General features: G+C 42.5%; 1 protein-coding gene across 2 annotated transcripts in view; it reads left to right on the forward strand.

Moving 5' to 3' along the window:
* Positions 1-14599: 14599 nt before the first annotated feature.
* Positions 14600-21386, forward strand: part of ITGAV (integrin subunit alpha V) — an 86678-nt gene continuing 79891 nt past the window's right edge. Inside the window, exon 1 of one of the 2 annotated variants that reach the window (XM_070508224.1) lies at positions 14600-15015. In XM_070508224.1, the coding sequence (XP_070364325.1) occupies positions 14831-15015 (185 nt within the window). In that variant the 5' untranslated portion in view covers positions 14600-14830. The remainder of the gene's footprint in view (positions 15016-21386) is intronic. The other variant, XM_070508223.1, reaches the window with a different exon arrangement.

A 21386-nucleotide genomic window follows, 5' to 3' on the forward strand; every position in this document is an offset into this window, starting at 1 on the left:
CATGTGGGCTGAAGCCTCTTTGAGAACCTTGGGAAACACTGGGAAGGATGCTGGCAATAGTGGGAATTGTTTACCACCCACCAGGGGCGCACCTCAGATGTGCAAGTAATATCGCATTATTTACTTTAAAATCCAGTTGAATCTAATTTAGAACCCTTCTTACTCTTGCATGACCCCATCGTTTCCTGTGGCTTTGCTCCATCCAAACAGAGATACCTCCAGTGAATCGGGAAGGCCCAGCATTTTGGTAGTCTCCATAGCCTGGTACCTGGCCATCACATTTGGAGATGAGAGAGGTGTCCCAGAAAGAAAGGGCTATTGAAGGCAGTAAGACGGGAAATCAAGGAGGTTAGAAATGTTAATGCCAGAGTAGATTCTGTTTTTTCCACTGCATTTGGCACATTGTACTTCTGTGATGACTAAACGAATGAACGAATGAATACCAGAGATTAGAAACAGAGAAAATTTGGTGCAGAATGGAGAGGAAATAGAATTTAACCACTCATTTTTTGCAGTTGGAAGAGACTTTAGAATCCATCAAACCTAAGTCTTTGGCCTCCGTATGAATATCATCGATAACTATAGCACGCAATTTGGGAGCCATTAGCCGCATGTGGCTATTAAAATTAAGCAAAATTTGAAATTTAATTTCTCAGTCATACGAGCCACATTTCAAGTGCTCAATAGCCATATGTGGTTAACGCAAGTATTTGAGACAGTATAGATACAGAACATCGGCATCACTGCAGGAAGCTCTGTCAGACAACACGATCTATTACTTCCCTATCAATGATCATCCAGCCTGAGCTGCCATTCTTCTTCGTGAATGTCATTTGCTATTGCGTTTTGGGTCAGACATAATTGTTAGGTTGTCCTTGAAGTTTTCTTCCCTGTATTTATCCTGGGGTTTTTAGATGTATGAAAAGCTTTATTCTCTATAGGGAGCATTTTATTATAGTAACTGTTTAAAAATTTTGTTGATGATAAAGATAGTCTAACTTGAAATAAACTAACCTGAAATGGTTAGAATGAGAAAGTTAACTCACTTTCTTAAAGAGTCTCATTTATGCGTGAAGAGTAGAATGAAATAAACTGTCTCCAGAATAGTAATAGGAATTGTTTTTTCAAAACTCTAAAGAAAAAGAAACTAACTATAGACGGACTTGGTGGTGCAGCAGTTAAGTGCGCATGTTCTGCTTCAGCATCCCTGGGTTCACTGGTTCTGATCCCGGGTCTGGACATGGTCCTGCTTGACAAGCCATGCTGTGGCAGGTGTCCCACATAGAAAGTAGAGGAAGATGGGCACAGATGTTAGCTCAGGGCCAGTCTTCCTCAGCAAAAACAGGAGGATTGGCAGCAGATGTTAGCTCAGGGCTAATCTTCCTCAAAACAAACAAAAAAAAAAACCCTAACTGTAGAAATGCCTTTATGCTGAGCATGTGCCCAACTTTTCTTGAATTCTTTTATGTTTCTATGAGCTAAACCTAATGCAATTATGTGATTAAGGGGTCTGTATCTACTTCCTGAGTGAGTGTAATCATTTCCTATTAAATCCAAATATTTAGCATTTCATGAAAATCCCCTGGCACAGTTCCATAATGACTGAAAGGTGGAAATCCTTCATTAGTCTTCAAGTTTTCAGAGGAAGTAAGAGTGGAGAGTTTAGAAAAACTCCCAGATGAATCATTTAAAAGGAACAAAATTGGTGAAGGCACCAGCCCATCTAACAGAATATTGCTCACAAGAACTTCATTCATACGTGTTTTATTAACACCAATAACTGAATGAGCTTCCACAGGGCATAGCAAACTCTATCTCCTACCACTACAATATACAACTATGTCCTGGGGCCTTCAGGAAGAAGGAGGAAAAAAAAAAGATTGGCAACAGATGTTAGCTCAGGTACCAATCTTTAAAACATAAAAAAAGAACTGTATAAAAAGAAGACTCTATCAGGCACTAAAAAGTAAACTGACTTTGCTTTCTGTAAATAATAATAACCTTGTCTCATCAAGAAAACTGTCAGACAATGCTTCTGTCTTAGCTATTTAAAAAAGTAGGAAGAGTGGTCAACATATCTAGAATGATTGCTATCAAAATAAGATAAGAATGCAAATGTTTGGTACTCAAAATTAAATACATTGTTTGAGGAATTAAAGTGGGTATATCAGTTAGGATTAGGTTAGTCAAGGTATAACTGAAAAACCCTAGTAATATCTGCTTAAACAAAGACTGAGGTATATTTTTCTCTCACATAATATAGTCTGCAGGTTTGCTGTCCAAGGCAGGAATGATGGGTTCATGGTTATAAGAAACCCAGGCTTTCTGCTCTGTGATTTTTAGATCATGACTTCTATTACCAAGTATGCCTCCTCATGTTTGCAGTGAGGCTGCTGCAGCTCCAACCATCACATCCATGTCCCAGGCATCAGCTGTAAAGAAATTGCAGAGGAAAAGTGCTCCTGATAGTTAACCTAGCCCTCTTCTAAGAACTTTCCTAGTAACTTCACCTGACCACTTCTACTGACATCTTATGGTCATCCATATGGGAGCTGGGAAATGCAGGTTGTTTGTTTTTTTTTTTCAGCTAGACACATCATTGCCACCATACAATATAGGAGTTTTATTACCAAACAAAAAGGTGACAATGAATTTTGGGTAGGTAGCCAGCAGTCTCTGTCACAGCAGGTGGGTTATCCCTTCCCTGAGCGATTCTTCCATTGTTGGACTGGTCACACTGTACACGCTTATTTATGTAGGAGACAGAGTTGTGCAGCAGCGAAGAGCAGAGGCTGTAATTAGAGTGATCCTGTGTCCCATGGTGCCCTCAATAGTCCCACTGTTGCACCAAGGTAATTATCATCAGCATGCCTATCACTCTCTAAAGTGTCCCAGTTGGGCAATAAATTATATGGTCACTTTAGCTGTGATAGACTGGCTGGAACACCTCTAACACTTCCTAGCTCTGTGACCCTAGCAAATTGCACCACTTCTCTAAACTCGTCGTATTAGTTACCTGTTGCTGAATGACAAATTATCCCCAAAATGTGTTGGCTCAGAGCATCAAATCTTTATTATCTCACAGTTTCTGTGGGTCTGTAATTAAAGAGCGGCTTAGATGAGTAGTTTCTGGCTCCGGATCTCTCTTGAGGTTAGATGTTGGCGGGGGCTGCTATCGTCTGAAGGCCTGACTGGGGAGACGATCCAGTTTCAAGATGACTCACCCACATGTCTGTTGGGAGGAGGCCTCAGGTCCTCACCACGTGGGGCTCTCCATAGGGCAGCTCGTACGTTCTCACCACACAGCATCTGGCTTCCCATCTGGGAGAGAGCAAGAGGAGGCCACAGCGCCTTCTGTGACCCAGCCAACAAAGCTGCACAGTCACTGCTTTATTCTGTCCGATCAAAGCAACACGCTACATCCAGCCCACACTCAAGGGGTGGAAATTAGTGTCCACCTCTTGAAGGGAGCAATTGTTTTCCAAATTTTTAATTAATTTATTTATCTTTTAACTTTCAGGTGTACATCTTAATATATTTCAAATTCTGTGTAGATTACTTCATGTTCACCACCCAAAGACTAATCACAATCCATCGCCACACATGTGCGCCTAATCACACCTTTCTCCCTCCTCTCTCCCCACTTCCCCTCTGGTAACCACCAATCCAATCTCTGTTGCAGTGTGTTTGTTTGTTGTTGTTTTTATGTTCCATTTATGAGTGAGATCATATGGTATTTGACTTTCTCCCTCTGACTTATTTCACTTCGCATAATACCCTCAAGGTCCATCCATGTTGTCACAAATGGCCGGATTTCATCATGTCTTATGGCTGAGTAGTATTCCATTGTGTATAATACCGCATCTTCTTTATCCATTCATCCCTTGATGGGCACCCAGGTTGCTTCCAAGTCTTGGCTATTGTGTATAATGCTGCAATCAACATAGGGATGCATGTATCTTTATGCACTCGTGTTTTCATGTTCTTTGGATAAATACCCAGCAGTGGGATAGCTGGATCATATGGTAGATCTATTTTTAATTTTCTCAGGAAACTCCATACTGATTTCCATAGAGGCTGCACCAGTTTGCACTCCCACCAGCAGTGTACAAGTGTTCCCTTGTCTCCACATCCTCTCCAACACTTGTTGTTTCCTGTCTTATTGATTATAGCCATTCTGACTGGAGTGAGATGATATCTCATTGTAGTTTTTTTTTGTTTCTTTTGAGGAAGATTAGCCCTGAGCTAACATCTGCTGCCAATCCTCCTGTTTTTGCTGAGGAAGACTGGCCCTGAGCTCACATCTGTGCCCATCTTCCTCTACTTTCTATGTGGGATGCCTGCCACAGCATGGCTTGCTGAGCGGTGCCATATCCGCACCCGGGATCCCAACGGCGAACCCTGGGCAGCTGAATCGGAACGTGTGCACTTAACCACTGAGCCACCAGGCGGGCCCCTCATTGTAGTTTCGATTTGCGTTTCCCTGATGGTTAATGACGTTGAACATCTTTTCATGTGCCTGTTGGCCATCTGTATATTCTCTTTAGAGAAATCTCTGTTCAGATATTTTGCCCATTTTTTAATTGGGTTGTTGGTTTTTTTGTCATTGAGACATATGAGTTCTTTGTATATTTTGGATATTAACCCCTTATCTGATGTATGGTTTGCAAATATCTTCTCCCAATTGTTAGGTTGTCTTTTCGTTTTGTTGATGGTGCAGAAGCTTTTTAGTTTGATGTAGTCCCGTTTGTTTATTTTTTCTATTGTTTCCCTTGCCTGGTCAGACATGGTATTTGAAAAACTGCTGCTCAGACCGATGCCAAAGAGCGTGCTGCCTATGTTTTCTTCTAGAAGTTTCTTCTAGAGGTTTCAGGTCTTACTTTGAAGTCTTTAATCCATTTTGAGTTGATTTTTGTGTATGGTGTAAGATAACGGTCTACGTTCATTCTTTTGCATGTGGCTGTCCAGTTTTCCCAGCACCATTTATTGAACAGACTCTCCTTTCTCCATTGTATCTTCTTGGCTGAAGGGAGCATGTTTAACGTCACCACACTTATTATTAACATCGCCCCTGTAAAATGGGGAAAAATATCCACATGCAGTAACTGTATTGTTGTGAAGAGACATAATCCATATAAAGCATTTTAATAGAGCACTTGGCACATAGTAAAATATATCCCTTAATAAGTGTTGGCTAATATTTACTTAAGTATTTCTCTAATTAAACTGTAGGTTTCTGCAGGGGTCATGTCTAATTTATTTTGGTATTTCAAGCTCCAACTAAAGTGTTGGCATATGGGGGGCACTTAATAACAAATATTTGGCGAATCAATGAATTGTCAACATATTCTTTTTTTTTTTCTTTTTCTCCCCAAAGCCCCCCTGGTACATAGCTGTATATTCTTCATTGTGGGTCCTTCTAGTTGTGGCATGTGGGACGCCACCTCAGCGTGGCCTGATGAGCAGTGCCATGTCCGCGCCCAGGACTCGAACCAGTGAAACACTGGGCCGCCTGCAGCGGAGCAGGCGAACTTAACCACTCGGCCACGGGGTCAGCCCCTCAACATATTCTTTAATAAGACCAATTAAGAGTTTCTGTAAGTGGAAAGAAAAACAGCCCAATAGTCACGTGAATAAATTTGTTTTATTGGTGTTAAAAATCACATTTTCATAGCTCTTTATTTAATAGGGTCTGAAAAAGTGCATACTAACATAATGTATACGAAGTTATGTAACTTCAGTAATATTCACTAGTATATAGTGCTATCATAGGATCGCTTTCTCACGTTCTTGATAGTAAAATGTCTCCTGCAGAGCTGTGTTTTGTAGACATATGTCCAGCTATGTCGTTTTGAGGCACGTCGATTCTTTTTGCTTACCAAAGAAAATATTTCAGTAATCATATAGATGACATATCACTAAACGAGAGGAGGACTAAAGCATATATCCAAGGAAAAGAATTTCAGGAACTATACACACATATGCAATATATAAATGATGTGTTTTGTCATTAATGACACATTTTCTTGCCATTTTTTCCAAGGAAAAAATAAATATATGTGTAACTTTGTAGGCTATAGTTTTTAAAGATCTTCTGGCTATGAGTGTTTACTTTATCATAAATCTGAAGGAAAAAAGAGTTAGAAGTTTTGGTTTCTCATCTCCAGTACCACAAGGCTACATTTATGCAAAATGATTAGCAGGAGGAAAGTATTAGCAATCATTTATGAAGTGCCAGAAACATTTTAAATTATACCACATGATTCCTTTTATGACTCATGACATAAATAACCATAGAGACTTTTTTTTTTTTGCTGAGGAAGATCTGCTGTGAGCTAACATCTGTTGCCAATCATCCTCTTTTTTTGCTTGAGGAAGATTAGCCCTGAGCTAACATCTGTGCCAGCCTTCCTCTACTTACATGTGGGACGCCGCCACAGCATGGCTGACAAGCAGTATAGGTCTGCACGCAGGGTCTGAACCCTGAAACCTGGGCCACCAAAGCAGAGCACGCTGAACTTTTAACCACTTGGCCACAGGGCCAGCCCCCATAGAGACTTTTTTAATGTATTATTTTTTAAATGTAGTTGCTAATTCTGAATATACCACAAATACTTTGCTTTCTATAGCTAAGCCTCTCATTTGACTTTTCAGTGATAGAAGAGTAGCTTGGAGAGCATTACCCTCTTCCAAACATGGATTTTCTTGTGGTATAAGTGCTGTTCTGAGAAATGTGATCTATTTTGAGCACACATCAACACTTCAAGCCTTTAAAACAAATTAAATCCTCTTAAGTAGTTATAATAAGAGGATGCGGTAATCTTTAATTAGCTGAAATGGAATAATAGACATAATTTTCCTTTTACATTTTTACAACATGTTGATCACTTGCAGAGAAATTCCAAAACCACCACCCATATCCTTGAAGTAAAGAATGCCTATCTCAGGCCAGCCCTGGTGGCCTAGTGGTTAGGTTCGGCACGTTCTGCTTTGCTGGCCCAGGCCTGGTTTCTGGGTATGGACCTACACCATTTGTCTGTCAGTGGCCACGCTGTGATGGGGGCTCACATACAAAAAGAGGAAGACTGGCCACAGATGTTAGCTCAGGGCAAATCTTCCTCAGCAATAAAAAAAGAAAAAAGAAGAAGAAAAGGAAAGGAAAAAAAAAGAATGGCTATCTTTAGAGCACAGTGGTTTTTCACGGTGAGAGGTAGAGAACCGCAGGAGTGCACAGGCCGTTTCTGGCTATTCATGATTAATTTTTATCTCCTTCATAAACCCCACACTCTAAACCCAAGTTGCAATAAAGGATGAAAACAGCTACAAAAACTTAGAAAGACTATTCTAGATGAAGTTAATAGTTTAATCTTATTTCTTTGCTAGCCATCAAATGAATCTGCTCGATATTCTTGGGCTTTTCTACTTCTTGAAAAGTACATATTCAGTCATTCTTTACGCAAGAATGTTTATTGAGTTATTACCTTCATGTGCTAATTTATAAAGGTGACAATTGCTTTTTTGTTCATACATTCATGCACTTCTCCTTCAACAAATACTTCTTGGTTTCCTGCTATTCAATATGAACTGTGCTGGGCGCTGTACAGTTCATAATGGATAAGATCAGCATGTTCATTACAATTTTGTCAATTATACCTCAATAAAGCTGGAGGGAAAAAAGATCCACATGTTTGCTTTTCTCATACAGTTTACAGACAATTCATCAACAAGTTCTCTGTGATTTTTTTAAATATAAATTCAGGACCGTATTGAATGTTATGGGAGAATATATAAATTAAGAAAACATAGCTCCTATTTTTAAGGAACTGATCATTTCACTAGGGAAAAATGTACTAAGATGCCTGAAAACATCAAGGATGAGTATTAAACAGAATTATATTCAATTACTGTCCAAAGCACCAGGAAATAAATACAAGATAATGAAATGCTAACTCGTGAGTGGAGTAGACTTGGAAATACAGGCCATTTTAAAGAGAAGGGGGAAAATGAGGTCACGTGAAGCTCCCTGGAGAAGATGAGTCTTGAGCTGAACACTGAAGTCTGGGTGGAATTGGGATGAGAGAGCGGGTGAAAGGATTATATTCCAGGCTGAGGTAAAAAGAAGCGTAGGAACAGAGGCACAGAGGAAGTGGTGAGCGTGGCATATTTGTAAGCCTCGGGGGGACCTGCACGGGTGCTGGCCTGACGGAAGCTTCCTGCCCAAGGTGCTCTGCTCCCTTCAGGCCCAGAATTCCAAGAGCTTCTTCTCCTATTCACAGGTGAGAAAGTTACCTTGTGTCATGATTTCTATTTTGGTACTTTGAACCTCAGATTTCTAGGGTATCTTCTATCATAGGTTATTCAAACCCTGAAAGATTGTTTGAAAAGGGACTGCAAAGGAAGTGCTCAATAAATGTACATCTCTAGGAGGAAATATGGCCGGATATTTAAAATATAAGTTTGACCCCAATAGAAACAAGATGCTTTATGTATGGTTTCTTAATCTACTCACTGTCTCTCCACATTTGAGGTTATGTAGTGATGGCATTATTAATTTTCAGTTGTGGCATTCATACATGTTACATTTTTAGGATTTTTATACAAAAGTAATCAATATGGTCTTTTCAGTTTGATCTTTAAGTCTCATGGTATTAAAAAGAAAAGAAGAGGGGCCAGCCCTGTGGCCTAGTGGTTAAGTTTGTTGCACTCCACTTTGGTGGCCCAGGTTCAGTGTCGGATCCTGGGCGTGGACCTATACCACTTGTCAGCCATGCTGTGGCAGTGACCCACATACAAAATAGCAGAAGATTGGCACAGATGTTAGCCCAGGGCTAATCTTCCTCAGCAAAAAAAGAGGAAGATTGGCAACGGATGTTACTTCAGGGCTAATCTTCCTCAGCAAAAAAAAAAAAAAAAGAAAAGAAAAGAGATGAAAATTTTAAGACCAGATTGTATAAGTGAAATGAGTAAACTGAAAGCATGTTGGAGAGAAAAGAGATATTCAGAAAGTGAAATGTTATTTATTAATCAAGATGGAGATAAAAGACAGGACATATTTTCTTTGCCTTATCAACATAATCAGTCCTGAGGGGAAAAAATCAAGAGAAACTTCCTGGATAGTAAATATTTCTATTAAGCAATAGTCCTTTTCAGTTAAACCCATTTAAAAACAAAAATGAGACAGGAGAAAAGAGTTGCATTTTTGTTTTTGAAACTTCAAAAGATTAGTTATCTACATCTCGTTCCTTAAAGAAGGGAACTAAGATATTTTCACATTTTCCCCAACATTTATCTGAAACTTATTAAATTTATAACGAACTTTTCCTAGCATGGGGAAGGAGTGTCTGATCTGAAGGAGTGTCTGATCTGATTTCCTACTGATAAGAAAATAGAATGATGAGGATTAAGCCTATACATGAGGATGAGAAACATTTCCTTTTCTCATCTGCAGTCTTCATGGATATGAGCCAGTTTATCCTCAGCGGACGTTGTTGTTCTAATGTGGGGAAAGGATATTTGAACGGGACCAGGTGACTCCGTTTCATGGCGGCTATCAACAACCAGCCTGGTTACTCCTCGGAGGTCACTGAAGCCCCAGGCTCTCAGGATGGGAAAGACCTTGGAGATCATCATCAGCTCCCTTCCTTACCCACAAGGATATGGATGTCAGGAGATGAGAAGAGATTAGCAGAGGGAATACACGTACAAAATTGTCTCTGCTCTTTCATATTAACCCCATGAAATATTCACTTATGACTATTTTCTTCATAGTAAAACTTTGATAGATTAAGACCCTTTTTTTTTTTTGAGGAAGATTAGCCCTAAGCTAACATCTGCCACCAATCTTCCTCTTTCTGCTGAGGTGGATTGGCCCTGAGCTAACATCTGTGCCCATCTTCCTCTGTTTTTTATATGGGATGCCAGCCACAGAATGGCTTGATGAGTGGTGCGTATGTCCATGCCTGGGATCCAAACCAGCAAGTGAAACTGGGCCCTGTGAACTTAACTGCTGCGCCACTGTGCTGGCCCCAATTAGGACCATTTTTAATCTTTACTGAAAGCATTGTTCAGTTACCCTTTCATAACTTCCTCTTGGACAAACCTTGCCAAGCTAGTGGAACGTTTTGATAAATACAACCGGTAATAAAATCTGATTAAACTATTTTATTGGCAAACATGATGAAATAAAAAATTCAGGTTAATTAAAGATAAACCTAATCTGTTAAGTAGATTTTCAGATCACTTTGCATATAATATATCCGTTTTATCTTTGTTATTGTATTTTTGTATTATGTATTTTCATATTGTGAAAGCAACCTAGTACTAAAGATTGTGAGCTTGGAGTTAGACCATCACATGTTCAAAATCTGCCTCTCAGGGGGCTGGCCCTGTGGCCGAGCGGTTAAGTTCGCGCGCTCCGCTGCAGGCGGCTCAGTGTTTCGTTGGTTCGAATCCTGGGCGTGGACAGGACACTGCTCGTCAAACCACGCTGAGGCAGCATCCCACATGCCACAACTAGAAGGACTCACAACAAAGAATATACAACTATGTACCGGGGGGCTTTGGGGAGAAAAAGGAAAAAATAAAATCTTAAAAAAAAAAAAATTGTTTAAAAAAAAAAAAAATCTGCCTCTCAGGCTACCCTCCTGACCTTGGAAAAATCTTTCAATCTCGTAGAGAATCAGTTTCTTCATCTTTAATTTGGGGCTAATAGAACCTGCCTGATAGGGTTTTATGACGAATAAATGACTTAACATGTACCAAAATGCTGAGCACAGTGCCCAGCACATAATAGGTAAGCTTAATAAAAATGGTAGTTATTATTACGTCTCTGGACAGTAGAATTGATTCCATTGTGGAGCTCAGCGTTGAGCTCGGAGGATACAAAAACAGTAGAAGGCTTCCTGGAGGACGTGAGGATGCCTGAGAGACTCTTGAAAGAAGAGGAGGAAATAGCCAGGTAGAGGACATTGTGTAGGTTTGTCTGTGGCGAGGAGGAAGGCTGGGGGAAGCGGTAAGCAGGAGGGCTAATGTCTTCTAGGAAGGCAGAGCCCTGTGAACAAAGATGGCCTATGGGGAAATGGCAATTAATTAAGTTAACATGGCTACAGCTGCTTGTGGGGTGGGGAGTGGTGAGAGCATGAAGATAAATAAGACCGTGCTGGGGACGTGTGGAACAAGGAATGCAGTGGATCAAGGATGGAGACCTGGACAAGCCCAACATTGAAGGGGTAGCTTAGCAAACAACGCCCAGAAAGGAGGCAAGTCTCCCGCCTTCTCTTCTCTCCCACCCACCCAGGGAGCACTGGGTGCTGGCTGGGATCTTTTGTGATACAGACCAGATAGGAGAAGGCAGCACTGGGAGTGGGGGTGGGAGGCAGGATGAAGCCAGAGAGGCCCAATCCATCTCCCTAAGAAGTAGCTGGAAGAGGAGAGACAGGAAAGAGTCTGACGAGAAAGCAGCAGCAAGAAACACTGCAGGGCTGGATTTAGCGGATTAAAGGTTCTGGAGAAATGGAGAGTAGAAGGGGATTTCAGAAGAGTTTCCCTGGGGTATGAACTGAGTTTCCCTTGACATTCTTTGAGAGAGGAAAATTTCAAATTCCCCTTAAATTATCCTAGGCTAACTGGGCTGAGATGCTTTGTGTACAGAGACAAAGCCAAGCAGCCCTCTGGTTTGATGATGGCCATTGAAGGCACTGTGGAAGGTAGGAGGAGAACGAGGAGAGGGCAGTGAGAGTCCTACAAAGCTGCTAGGACTACTGTGGAAACGGACAGTAGAAGTATCAACAGCAACAAGTACTGTTCAGTTCTGCGGGGTAAGTGCTGTCATCATTTCCATTTTATAGATGAGAAAACTGAGGCGCAGAATGGTTGGAGTGATTTTCCCAGAGTCACACAACTGACTAGCACTCGGTGAAGCCAAGAATTGAACTCAGGCACCTGAATTCAAAGGAACCAATGGAATCGAGATTTTAACTGAAGGACAGAGGAGTAGAGGGTAAAATCCGAAGTCAAAATTCTTTCTATCTAATATTTTATTTCCTCTGTAAGAAAGTGATGATAGGGGCCGGCCCAGTGGCACAGCAGTTAAGTTTACACCGTTGGCTTTGGCGGCCCGGGTTCGCTGGTTCGGATCCCCGGGGCGGACATGGCACTGCTTGGCACACCATGCTGTGGCGGGCGTCCCACATATAAGGTAGAGGAAAACGGGCACGGATGTTAGCTCAGGGCCAATCTTCCTCACCAAAAAAGAAAATGATTATACTTAATGTAGATCTATTTTGCAGCTCTTTTAAGTTGGGAAATTGTTATAATGTAGTTTAAACAGTTGAGCCACCGGAATGGGGGAGGGGCATAGCTTTTCTTCCGTAGAATAAAATAGGCTTTTCCCTCTCCCATGCAGGGAGTCCCCAGCGCATCGTGGATTCTGAATAAGCGCTGGCTGAACTTATTTGTACTGTAGTAAACTCCCTCAGTTTGCAAGGCGCTGGGTGGATGACTGCTCATGCAGGACTACCCCATTACAAAGATGCCCGCAGGCGTAACCCAGGGTGCCTTCAGGCACTGGGTTAGGCCGGTTCTCTGTCTCCTAGTGGAAAAGTGGTCCTGAGTTCACTCAGGTTTTGGTAGGCAACGGGTATTGCCATTGCTTTGACTTCTTTCCTTCCCTGGATTTCTTTCTTACCTCCCCAGCTTGGGTCTGCTCAACTTCTGTCCTGGATCAGAAGCTGGGGAGTGGGAGGGCTTACTGGATCCAAGCCAGAGTGCAAACCTCCACACTCTTTTGCCCTCCCTATCTGGATGGATTTCCAAAGGGAATGGTTCTCAGGCTTTTAAGGCATAAAAGACCTTTTGGGTTTATGCGTAGATACGTCCAGCCTCTTGGGTGTACCAGGGAAGAGCGTGAGGAGAAACGTACATTTGTATCTGTGCGTAGGTACTTGTGTAGGATTGCCTGTCTCACGTGGTAATTTCCTTGAAGCAAGTGCTGGACCATGCCTTGTAAAACATGCCCACGAGTTTGCTGCATATCTTTTAGTCAAATTTAAAAATCAAAATATATAATGCAATTAAGTACTATAAATTCAAATTAGATGTTTCATTTCAATTTGTATACATGTCCCTTTACAGGATTAAGAGCTATTAGGTTAATATACATAGTAATTTTTAAATTTTTTTTTTTGAGGAAGATTAGCTCTGAGCTAACATCTGCCACCAATCCTCCTCCTTTTTTGCTGAGGAAGACTGGCCCTGAGCTAACATCCCTACCCATCTTCCTCTACTCTATATGTGGGAAGACTGCTACACAGTATGTCTTGACAAGCAGTGCCTGGTCCCCACCGGGGATCCAAATGGGGAACCAGGCTGTAGAAGCAGAATGTGCCAACGTAACCGCTGCGGCACGGGGGTGGGGGTGGGGGTGGGGTGTACAGCCCGTGATTGAGTTTCAATAGCTACTTAGGGAAACAACTTGAAATTACTCTTCTAGTACTTGAAGGTTTTTAAAGTCCACACAACGCATTTATACTTTCAGTCTTGTTCACCAAATTCTTTAGCGTGTGATACACAATATGGGAAAGTCACTTCTCTGGGCAAAGCTTACTCATCATTTCATCTCCATTCATTCATTCGACATTTTATTGATTGCTTACTATCTGCCTGGCAAGGTGCTAGGACTTGGGAGTATCAAGAAAAACGTCAAGGTTCCTGCCCCCAAGGAAGTCTCTCAGGGAGCCCTCAGGGGCCTGGGCGTGGTGCGACACTCCAACAGCAAGCAAGCCCCAAAGGGCCTTATCTCAGTGGTGCAGATTCCTTCTTCCAACTCGAAAATTATGTTTCTGCTAAATGTCCTAAATCTAGTTATCCAAAATCATACAACTTGAGCTAATAAATTAAGAATAATGTTCCGACTAGTCTGACGATTTGAAGCGATTACTGCCGATTCTTTGCCTTGCTAGTCCTTTCGTGGACCACTGCAGTTCGCCTTGAACACGACTCGCCTGGAAGAGGCTGTGCTAGCATCCTGGAAGTTTATAATTAAGTTCAGTGTTTGCGTGTGAGATAGGGTGGGGAGGAAAACAACCATTAATTATAGAGTTTCGTTCGTGAGAGCCTGCCAAGCGTTTCAGCAGCAGAAACACGAGAAGCGGATAAAGCTTTCCTCATTTTTAAACAAAAGTCGCACGGGAGTTCCTAGCGGGACCGGGGAAGGTGGGGTGCCCTTGGCGCTCGGGTGGCCGAGGGCGGGCCGGGACGCTGGACCATCCCTGCCTCCCTCCGCCCATCCCCCGGGGCTGGGTCTGAAGCCCTCGTCCGGGAGCGCTGCGGCCGCCCGGGGCTCCGAGGGTCTGGGGCCTCGGCCCCGGCGCCCCGCTCTCGGGCCGGGAGGCAGCAGCGCGCACGGAAGTGCGCTCGGCTCTCCCAGGCCGGGGCCGGCTCTCCTCCTCCACTTCCTCCTGAGCGGCGGCCCGGCCTCCCGGGCCGGCTCCTCCCCCTGCTCGGCCTCCTCCCACTGCCCGGGGCCGCACTCAGGCCGGGGGTGCGGCGCTCACCCGGCGATCCCAAGCCCCAGACGCTGCGTGGAGCGGCCGAGCGGAGGGAGGCGAAGGGCCGCCCGCGCTGCTGTCCCCGCCCCGCGCGCCCTGCGCCCCACTTCCCGGGCGGCCGCTCCGAGGCTCAGCCCTCCTGCCTCCCCCGGCGCCGTCCCGGACCCGCCGGGGAGCGAGCGGCCGGCAAGTCTCGGCGCGCGCAGGCGGCGGGCCGAGGGCACTGAGCGCTCCGGGAGGGGTGGCCGCGGCCCCGGGCTCGGCGCCCCGCGCGCACTTCGGCGATGGCTTCTCCGCCGCCGCGGCCGCTGCGCTTTCGCCCCCGACGCCTCCTGCTCCCTCTCCTCGGATTCCTGCTGCCTCTGTGCGGCGCCTTCAACCTGGACGTGGACAGTCCTGCCGAGTACTCCGGCCCCGAGGGAAGTTACTTCGGCTTCGCGGTGGATTTCTTCGTGCCCAGCGCGTCTTCGTAAGTGGCCGCACTTGGAAGGGGAGTCGGCCTCCTCCCCCACCGCGCGCACCCACCCTGCGTCTCCCCACTGGGAAAGATCCCTGGGGGAGATCCGGGGCTCTGTCTGTCTGTCCCCCTAACCCCCACAGGGTGGTTTAGGTTCTGGATGGATGAAATTTTGGGGAGCTGAACCCCCTCGGCACCCACCACCCAGTTCCCCCTCTCTTCTTCTCCGAGGGAGAGCTTTGAAGCAGACCTGTGCTTCAAATTCGGGGAAAGTGGGAAATCAACAAAGGCTGGTGGGGCGGGACTCCGCGACCCCCGCCCTTGGCCGGGACCTGGTCCCTTTCATCTCCGAACTTCTTTTTCTCCGGTCCCCGGGAGCCTTCCCGGTAGTCTTTTTTTCTGCTTCACAGACTTAGACACCCGTCCTTTTTGCTCTCCCTAAACAAGCCCTCCCCCACTCTTTCCGCCTCTCAGTCTGGTTGTTTCTCCTCATTTACTCCTTTTCCAGACATTCTGATGACGAAAATGCCCATCCTGTCGTAGTAAATTCATTGTGTCTTATCTCTGGGACTGTCAGACCTATGCACATTTGAGGGTGAACAGATGAATTGAATGTGTCATCTGTTCTTTTTGTAGTGATTCATTATTTAGGTCATTGTTCAGAAAGAACAAGGGTGTTCGCTGAGTTTTCGCTCACTACAGGTCGTTTGAATACTGCAGTATTTAAGAATTCAATTATGTTTTCAAATTGCCAACGTTTCGAGTTGCAGAGACCGTTAGGATTTGTCACAGAGTTATTGTCATTATTGGATTAAAAATTGTCTCTGACTTTGCTGAACGCTGACATCATTCTCACCACCCCACCCCCAAGTTAGCGTTAGAAATACTGATTTAATAAGTGTTTACTGGCTGTCTTCTGATGTTTAAATCTTGTTTTCAAGTGGGAGAACTCTTCTTAGGGTTCTTTCTAAGCTCTTAGAAATTCTAACAACTTATTTTTGTTTCTAAATTTTCTCTAGATTTTAGGGTTTTGTTTTTTGCGGGGAGAGAGAGGATAATTTTCATGGTCGGTGCTTAGATAGGACCATTTTTCCACTTCACACATGCCTAGTTTGAGGATGATCTAAATATTTTTCCGTGACTGTTAGAACATTCAGCAGGATTTTTTCTTATCTTCTTTCTGAATGTTGCTGAATGTCATTCATTTTTGTGACAACCTTTGCAGCAATAAATAGGTTGGAAGCAGTTAGTAGTGGAAACTAGACAGTTTTCTGTAGTGAACTCAGTTTTGTTTGTTTCCAGCTTCAGTGCTTTCTGTGAGACCTGAATACATATTTTCCAAAACGATACAAATAATCATTAAATTTGGCAACATTTACCACCTTCTCATTTGATTTAATCATTTGCCAGCCTTATCTGTTATTTAAAAAATTTTTGTTTCCAGGTATTTTTAAGCTTATGCCTTTATGGTGCAGAGGATTTTAGTTGTCCCAGGGGTGTTCTTTTAGACTTAATTTGTACAGAAATTCTAATAATTTTGCAAATATTTATTGTCAAGAATTAGTACTTAAAGTAGCAAGAGTTAGCACTGAAGATACCTGAGTTGATGGAGTGTTTTGTAGATGTTGCTCTGGATTCTGTAGCAACCCTCTGAGATGTCACACTACTGAGTGTGACAAGATGATAAACTTTACGTGTTTTTACCATGAAAGATGTAGTGATATTGAACTGTTGGCGTGAGATACTCACTATTTTTGGTTCTGAGGCTGGATGGCTCATCCTGGATTAGTCACTGTAGTTGTTGAATATACTGTGACCTCGCAGGTTTGCATGACCTCCCATGTGGGCCGTCAGAGTAAGCTAAAATTGAACTTGGTTTGGTTTCACGTAATATTTTGAAATCTTCCTCAGTGACTTTGTTATTGATAGACTTGTGAGCTCTAGGTATAGCCTAACTTAAAAAATAGAAATCAACTATGAGATTCTTTTAAAACAAAGATTTCTACTTACTGAACTTTTCAGATTTAACAAAGATAAATGCAAAATTATGCTTAATTTTGTAAAAAGGTACTTTTAAATTTAGCAGGCATTGAAATCCAAGGTACATGGGGATGCCATGTATAATATTACCAGCTGCTTACTGTTGTTGTTATTTGGTGTGATCATAAACTTCTAAAGGAAAAAAAAAAAAGGAAAAAATCCACATTATAGGAAGGGTTTGCTAATTAAAGATGCCTTTCTTCTGAAGGAAGGTGCCTGGATTAATGAGGAAGCTCAGGTGGCGCAGTCTCTCCTTGCTGCTTCTGGTTTTCAGAGGTGTCCAGATCCCTCCAGCAAGCTGGGGAATTGTTTTAGGTCTCATTTTTCTTATTATAGAAAATTGTTATTGAACTATTTCCATTTTGTTGTGAAAACTAATGAATCAATGTTTGTCAAAGAGAGGGAAAAATAAAGTACTAGCAAAAATATTAAGGTGACTCCTCAAGAAAATCTCTCCAGAAATGAGTCTTAGGTTCGAAGTGGAAAGTCACAAAAATAGTGATTTAAAAATTATGAAAAGTGGAGGCCAGCCCGGTTGTGCAGCAGTTAAGTTCGCACATTCTGTTTTGGGGGCCCTGGGTTTGCCAATTCGGATCCCAATTGTGGACTTACGCACCTCTTGTTAATCCATGCTGTGGCAGGCATCCCACATAGAAAGTAGAGGAAGATGGGCACGGAAGTTAGCTCAGGGCCAGTCTTCCTCAGCAAAAAAGAGAAGAATTGGCAGCAGATGTTAGCTCAGGGCTAATCTTCCTCAAAAAAAAAAAAATTATGAAAAATCAGTGTTCTATTTTTTCCTGTTATGTGTTAATTTATGGTAGCCATATTGCCAAAAAATTTAAATTACATAAAATTTAAAGATCATATACAGGCCAAGAAGTAAAGTCATATTTTTCTGGTGGAGAATAATTGGACAAACTAAAAATTGCACCCTAAGTTTAATTGTGATAATGATATCTTACACTGGTTAACCTATTTCATAATTTACAAAGCACTTTTACTTAGGATATCTTTCGTCTATCGCTCAAACTGCCAGGGGAAGTAGGGAAGCAGATAAATTCTTTCTTACAGTTGAGGGAACTGAGGCTAGAGGATGGTACAGTCTTTGGTTGTTTGAGTGGGTTGCTGGGGGGGCAGGATCAAAAGGCAGAGGGTATGAAATTCAAATTCCGTTTAATTTTTATGTTCAAATTTTAAATTTTTAACAAGAAAATAACCGAACAATTTTCTTATTTATTCCTCAAATATATTATTATTATACAGTTCTCATTTCACGTATATATTTACTTTTTTTTCTAGATTTTTTAATTTTTTTCCTTTTTCTCCCCAAAGCCCCCCAGTACATAGTTGTATATTCTTCGTTGTGGGTCCTTCTAGTTGCGGCAGGTGGGACGCTGCCTCACTGTGGTTTGATGAGCAGCGCCATGTCCGCGCCCAAGATTCGAACCAACGAAACACTGGGCCGCCTGCAGCGGGGCGCGCGAACTCAACCACTCGGCCACGGGGCCAGCCCCATCACATATATATTTACTTTTAAATAATGCTGTAATGACCAACACTGTATTAGAATTCTTGCCTTTTTCCCTATAAAACACTAATGGAGCCTTATTTACAGTTACTTGAAGTGTTCCTGTGACCCCAGAGACAGGGGTAACAGGTGTGAGCAAGTGTTCCCTGGTCGCAGAAGGTCCTGCAGAATGTTTGCTGGTTCTCAATCCTGAGTTCCTATTTGCAACATCTGGAGAACTTTTAAAATATAGTTGTTGCCCTGCTTGCTCCTTAGATCTAGAAGCAGACCTCTCACTTCATCCTCCAGCAGACCGTGGGGCGTTTTTCCTTATCTGGCTCATCTTACCTCAACTTGATTAAAAATGAACTCTTTTTCACCAAGTGATGTCAGTTGCACCTCTGTTTCTATTAATGGTGTTATCATTTTCTCTGTCGCCCTGGAAATCATTTCATATTCCTCCTTCTCATTTTCTATTTTTCTTTGTCTCTCCTACTGTGCTCTCCTAATATTAGTCAGTGATTAGTCACCAGGCAGAAGGTCCTAGAAAGACTTCCTTGTTAGTGTTTCTTGCATCCGTCTTTGCTTTCCACTTCTACTTTGACCTCCTTATTTAAGCCCAGTCATCACAAGTGTGGTCCGTGAACTCAGGCTCTCATCCTCTTCCTATCATTTGGCTCTTAGACCTGCAAAGCATCTTAGATGTTTCTAATAGTTTTATCTTTCTGAAACATCTTTTTGATCCAGGTATTCTGCTGCTAACATGTCTTCAAAAATGTTCCCATGGCCAGAGAGAAAGTCCAAACTGCTTAACCTGCGATGAAGGCCCCTTTCAGTCTGTCCCAATCTGCATATACTTTTAAAAGTTCGTGGACCATTTCTCCCCTCACCCTTGTAACCATCTTCACAACCGTTTACAAAATGACGCCAGCTCATTTTCTTTGTTTTACTTTTCTTTTGTTTTCTTTCTTTCTTTCTTTTTTTTTTTTTGGTGAGGAAGATTGGCCCTGAGCTAACATCTATGCCAGTCTTCCTCTATTTTGTATGTGGGGACACCACCATAGCATGGCATGATGAGTGGTGTATAGCTCCGTGCCCGGGATCTGAACCCCCAGGTGCTGGAGAACCCTGGACTGCCAAGTGGGTCACGTGAACTTAACCACTACATCACTGGGCTGGCCCCTCATTTTCTCGAACTTAGTGTGTCTCTGGCTATATTGGTTCTTATTTCTTCTCATAAATAATATACATGCATAGACTATAGCCTTATTATTTAGAAAGCAAATCCTATGTTGATTACTCCTGATTAAGGCCCAAATTTTATAGGACATTATAAAAGAGAAAGGAAAATGCATAGAATTTATAGTTTAGAATTTATAGTTCACTGCAGCTGTTTTACATCATATAAATGTTGACTCTAGCATTTTTTGTTTTAATGAAAAGTAAATCTAAAACTGGAATTATAGCCCTGAAATAACATTCAACACTATTTTATACACATTTCTTTCTACATTGGTGCAGTACATGATAATTTTTCAGAAGTTCCTTTTGGTGAAGTCTCACTGGTCAGCCCGGTCAGCCAAATATATTAAAGATGCTTTATCTTGGAGAAGTCGGTGCTGAAAGCAGCCAAATGACTGACTTCATTTGGAGGGTTTAAAAATATGTACTTGTCATTGTTTGGCTGGTCACCTCTCCTTGGTAGTCAAGGTCACGTGCCCTGAAGCGCTGGCCCTTACAGGACACTTTGGAGGGGAAGTGCTGCATCCTCCTGGCTGGTTTCTCTCATCCTCTAGTCTGTCTCTGTCTCTGTCTCTCTCTCACTCCCCTTCTTCTGCCTTTCCCTCCCTGTCTCTCCTTTCTCTCCTTCCCTCTCCCTTGTCCTCCCTTCTCTGTCTCTTCCCCCCTCCCTCCCCTCCATCATTCCGTCCTCTCTCTCTCCTTTCTCCCTCACTTCCCTCCCCCAGCACACACTCTGCCCTTTATCTTTTTGAATACTAATAGCCGGCTCATGTAGATAAACCTTAATTTTGAAGTCATTTAATGGAAATGTCTCAAGTCATTTAAAGAGTGGTGAGGATGGGGACCCTGATTTTGTTCTTGGGCAAACCTTTTGGAAGGAGATGGAATCTGTCAGGAGAAAGTTGCAGGCTTGTGAAACTAAGTTGCTGAGTTTCAGATTTTCAAGGCTAATAATCAGTAAAATCTTTGTCAGCCTCAACTAACCCTGTGTATCTTCCCCAATCTCCACCATTGTCAGGAAGTGGGCAAGCCGACTGTTTTCTACCCTTCTCTTTTTTTTCTCTTGAGCTCTTGCGTTTGAGTTAATTAATGGCTCTTCCAGAGAATGGAGGAAAGAAAAGCCCTTTTATTTTTTATTTTATTTTTTTAAAGATTGGCACCTGAGCTACCATCTGTTGCCAATCTTCCTTTTTTTTTTTCTTTCTTCTTCTTCTCCCCAAAGCCCCCCAGTACATAGTTGTATATTCTAGTTGTAGGTCCTTCTGGTTGTGTGAGAAAAGCCCGTTTAAAAACAGATTTTAATTTTTAGGTTTCCTACTTTATTAGGGAGTATTTTATTGATTGTTGTTTCTAGTTCCAATGCTATCATCTTGTATTTTTATGATCCTTTCAGCTTTTCTAAATTTGCTTTTATCTACTATCCATGCTCAGAAAATTTCTTTTTTGGGTGATTACTGTGGGCATTGTTATCTCCTTTCAATAGAAGAGGAAACTGAGGCTACAAGATTTCAAGTGACTTTCTCCATTGATTTCTATGGTGATTGTAACCTTTGGTCCCAAACTATGTCCTTTAGACAATACTGCTTGTATTGCA

The sequence above is a fragment of the Equus asinus genome, chromosome 4 (assembly GCF_041296235.1).
Source record: "Equus asinus isolate D_3611 breed Donkey chromosome 4, EquAss-T2T_v2, whole genome shotgun sequence".
Taxonomy (NCBI): domain Eukaryota; kingdom Metazoa; phylum Chordata; class Mammalia; order Perissodactyla; family Equidae; genus Equus; species Equus asinus.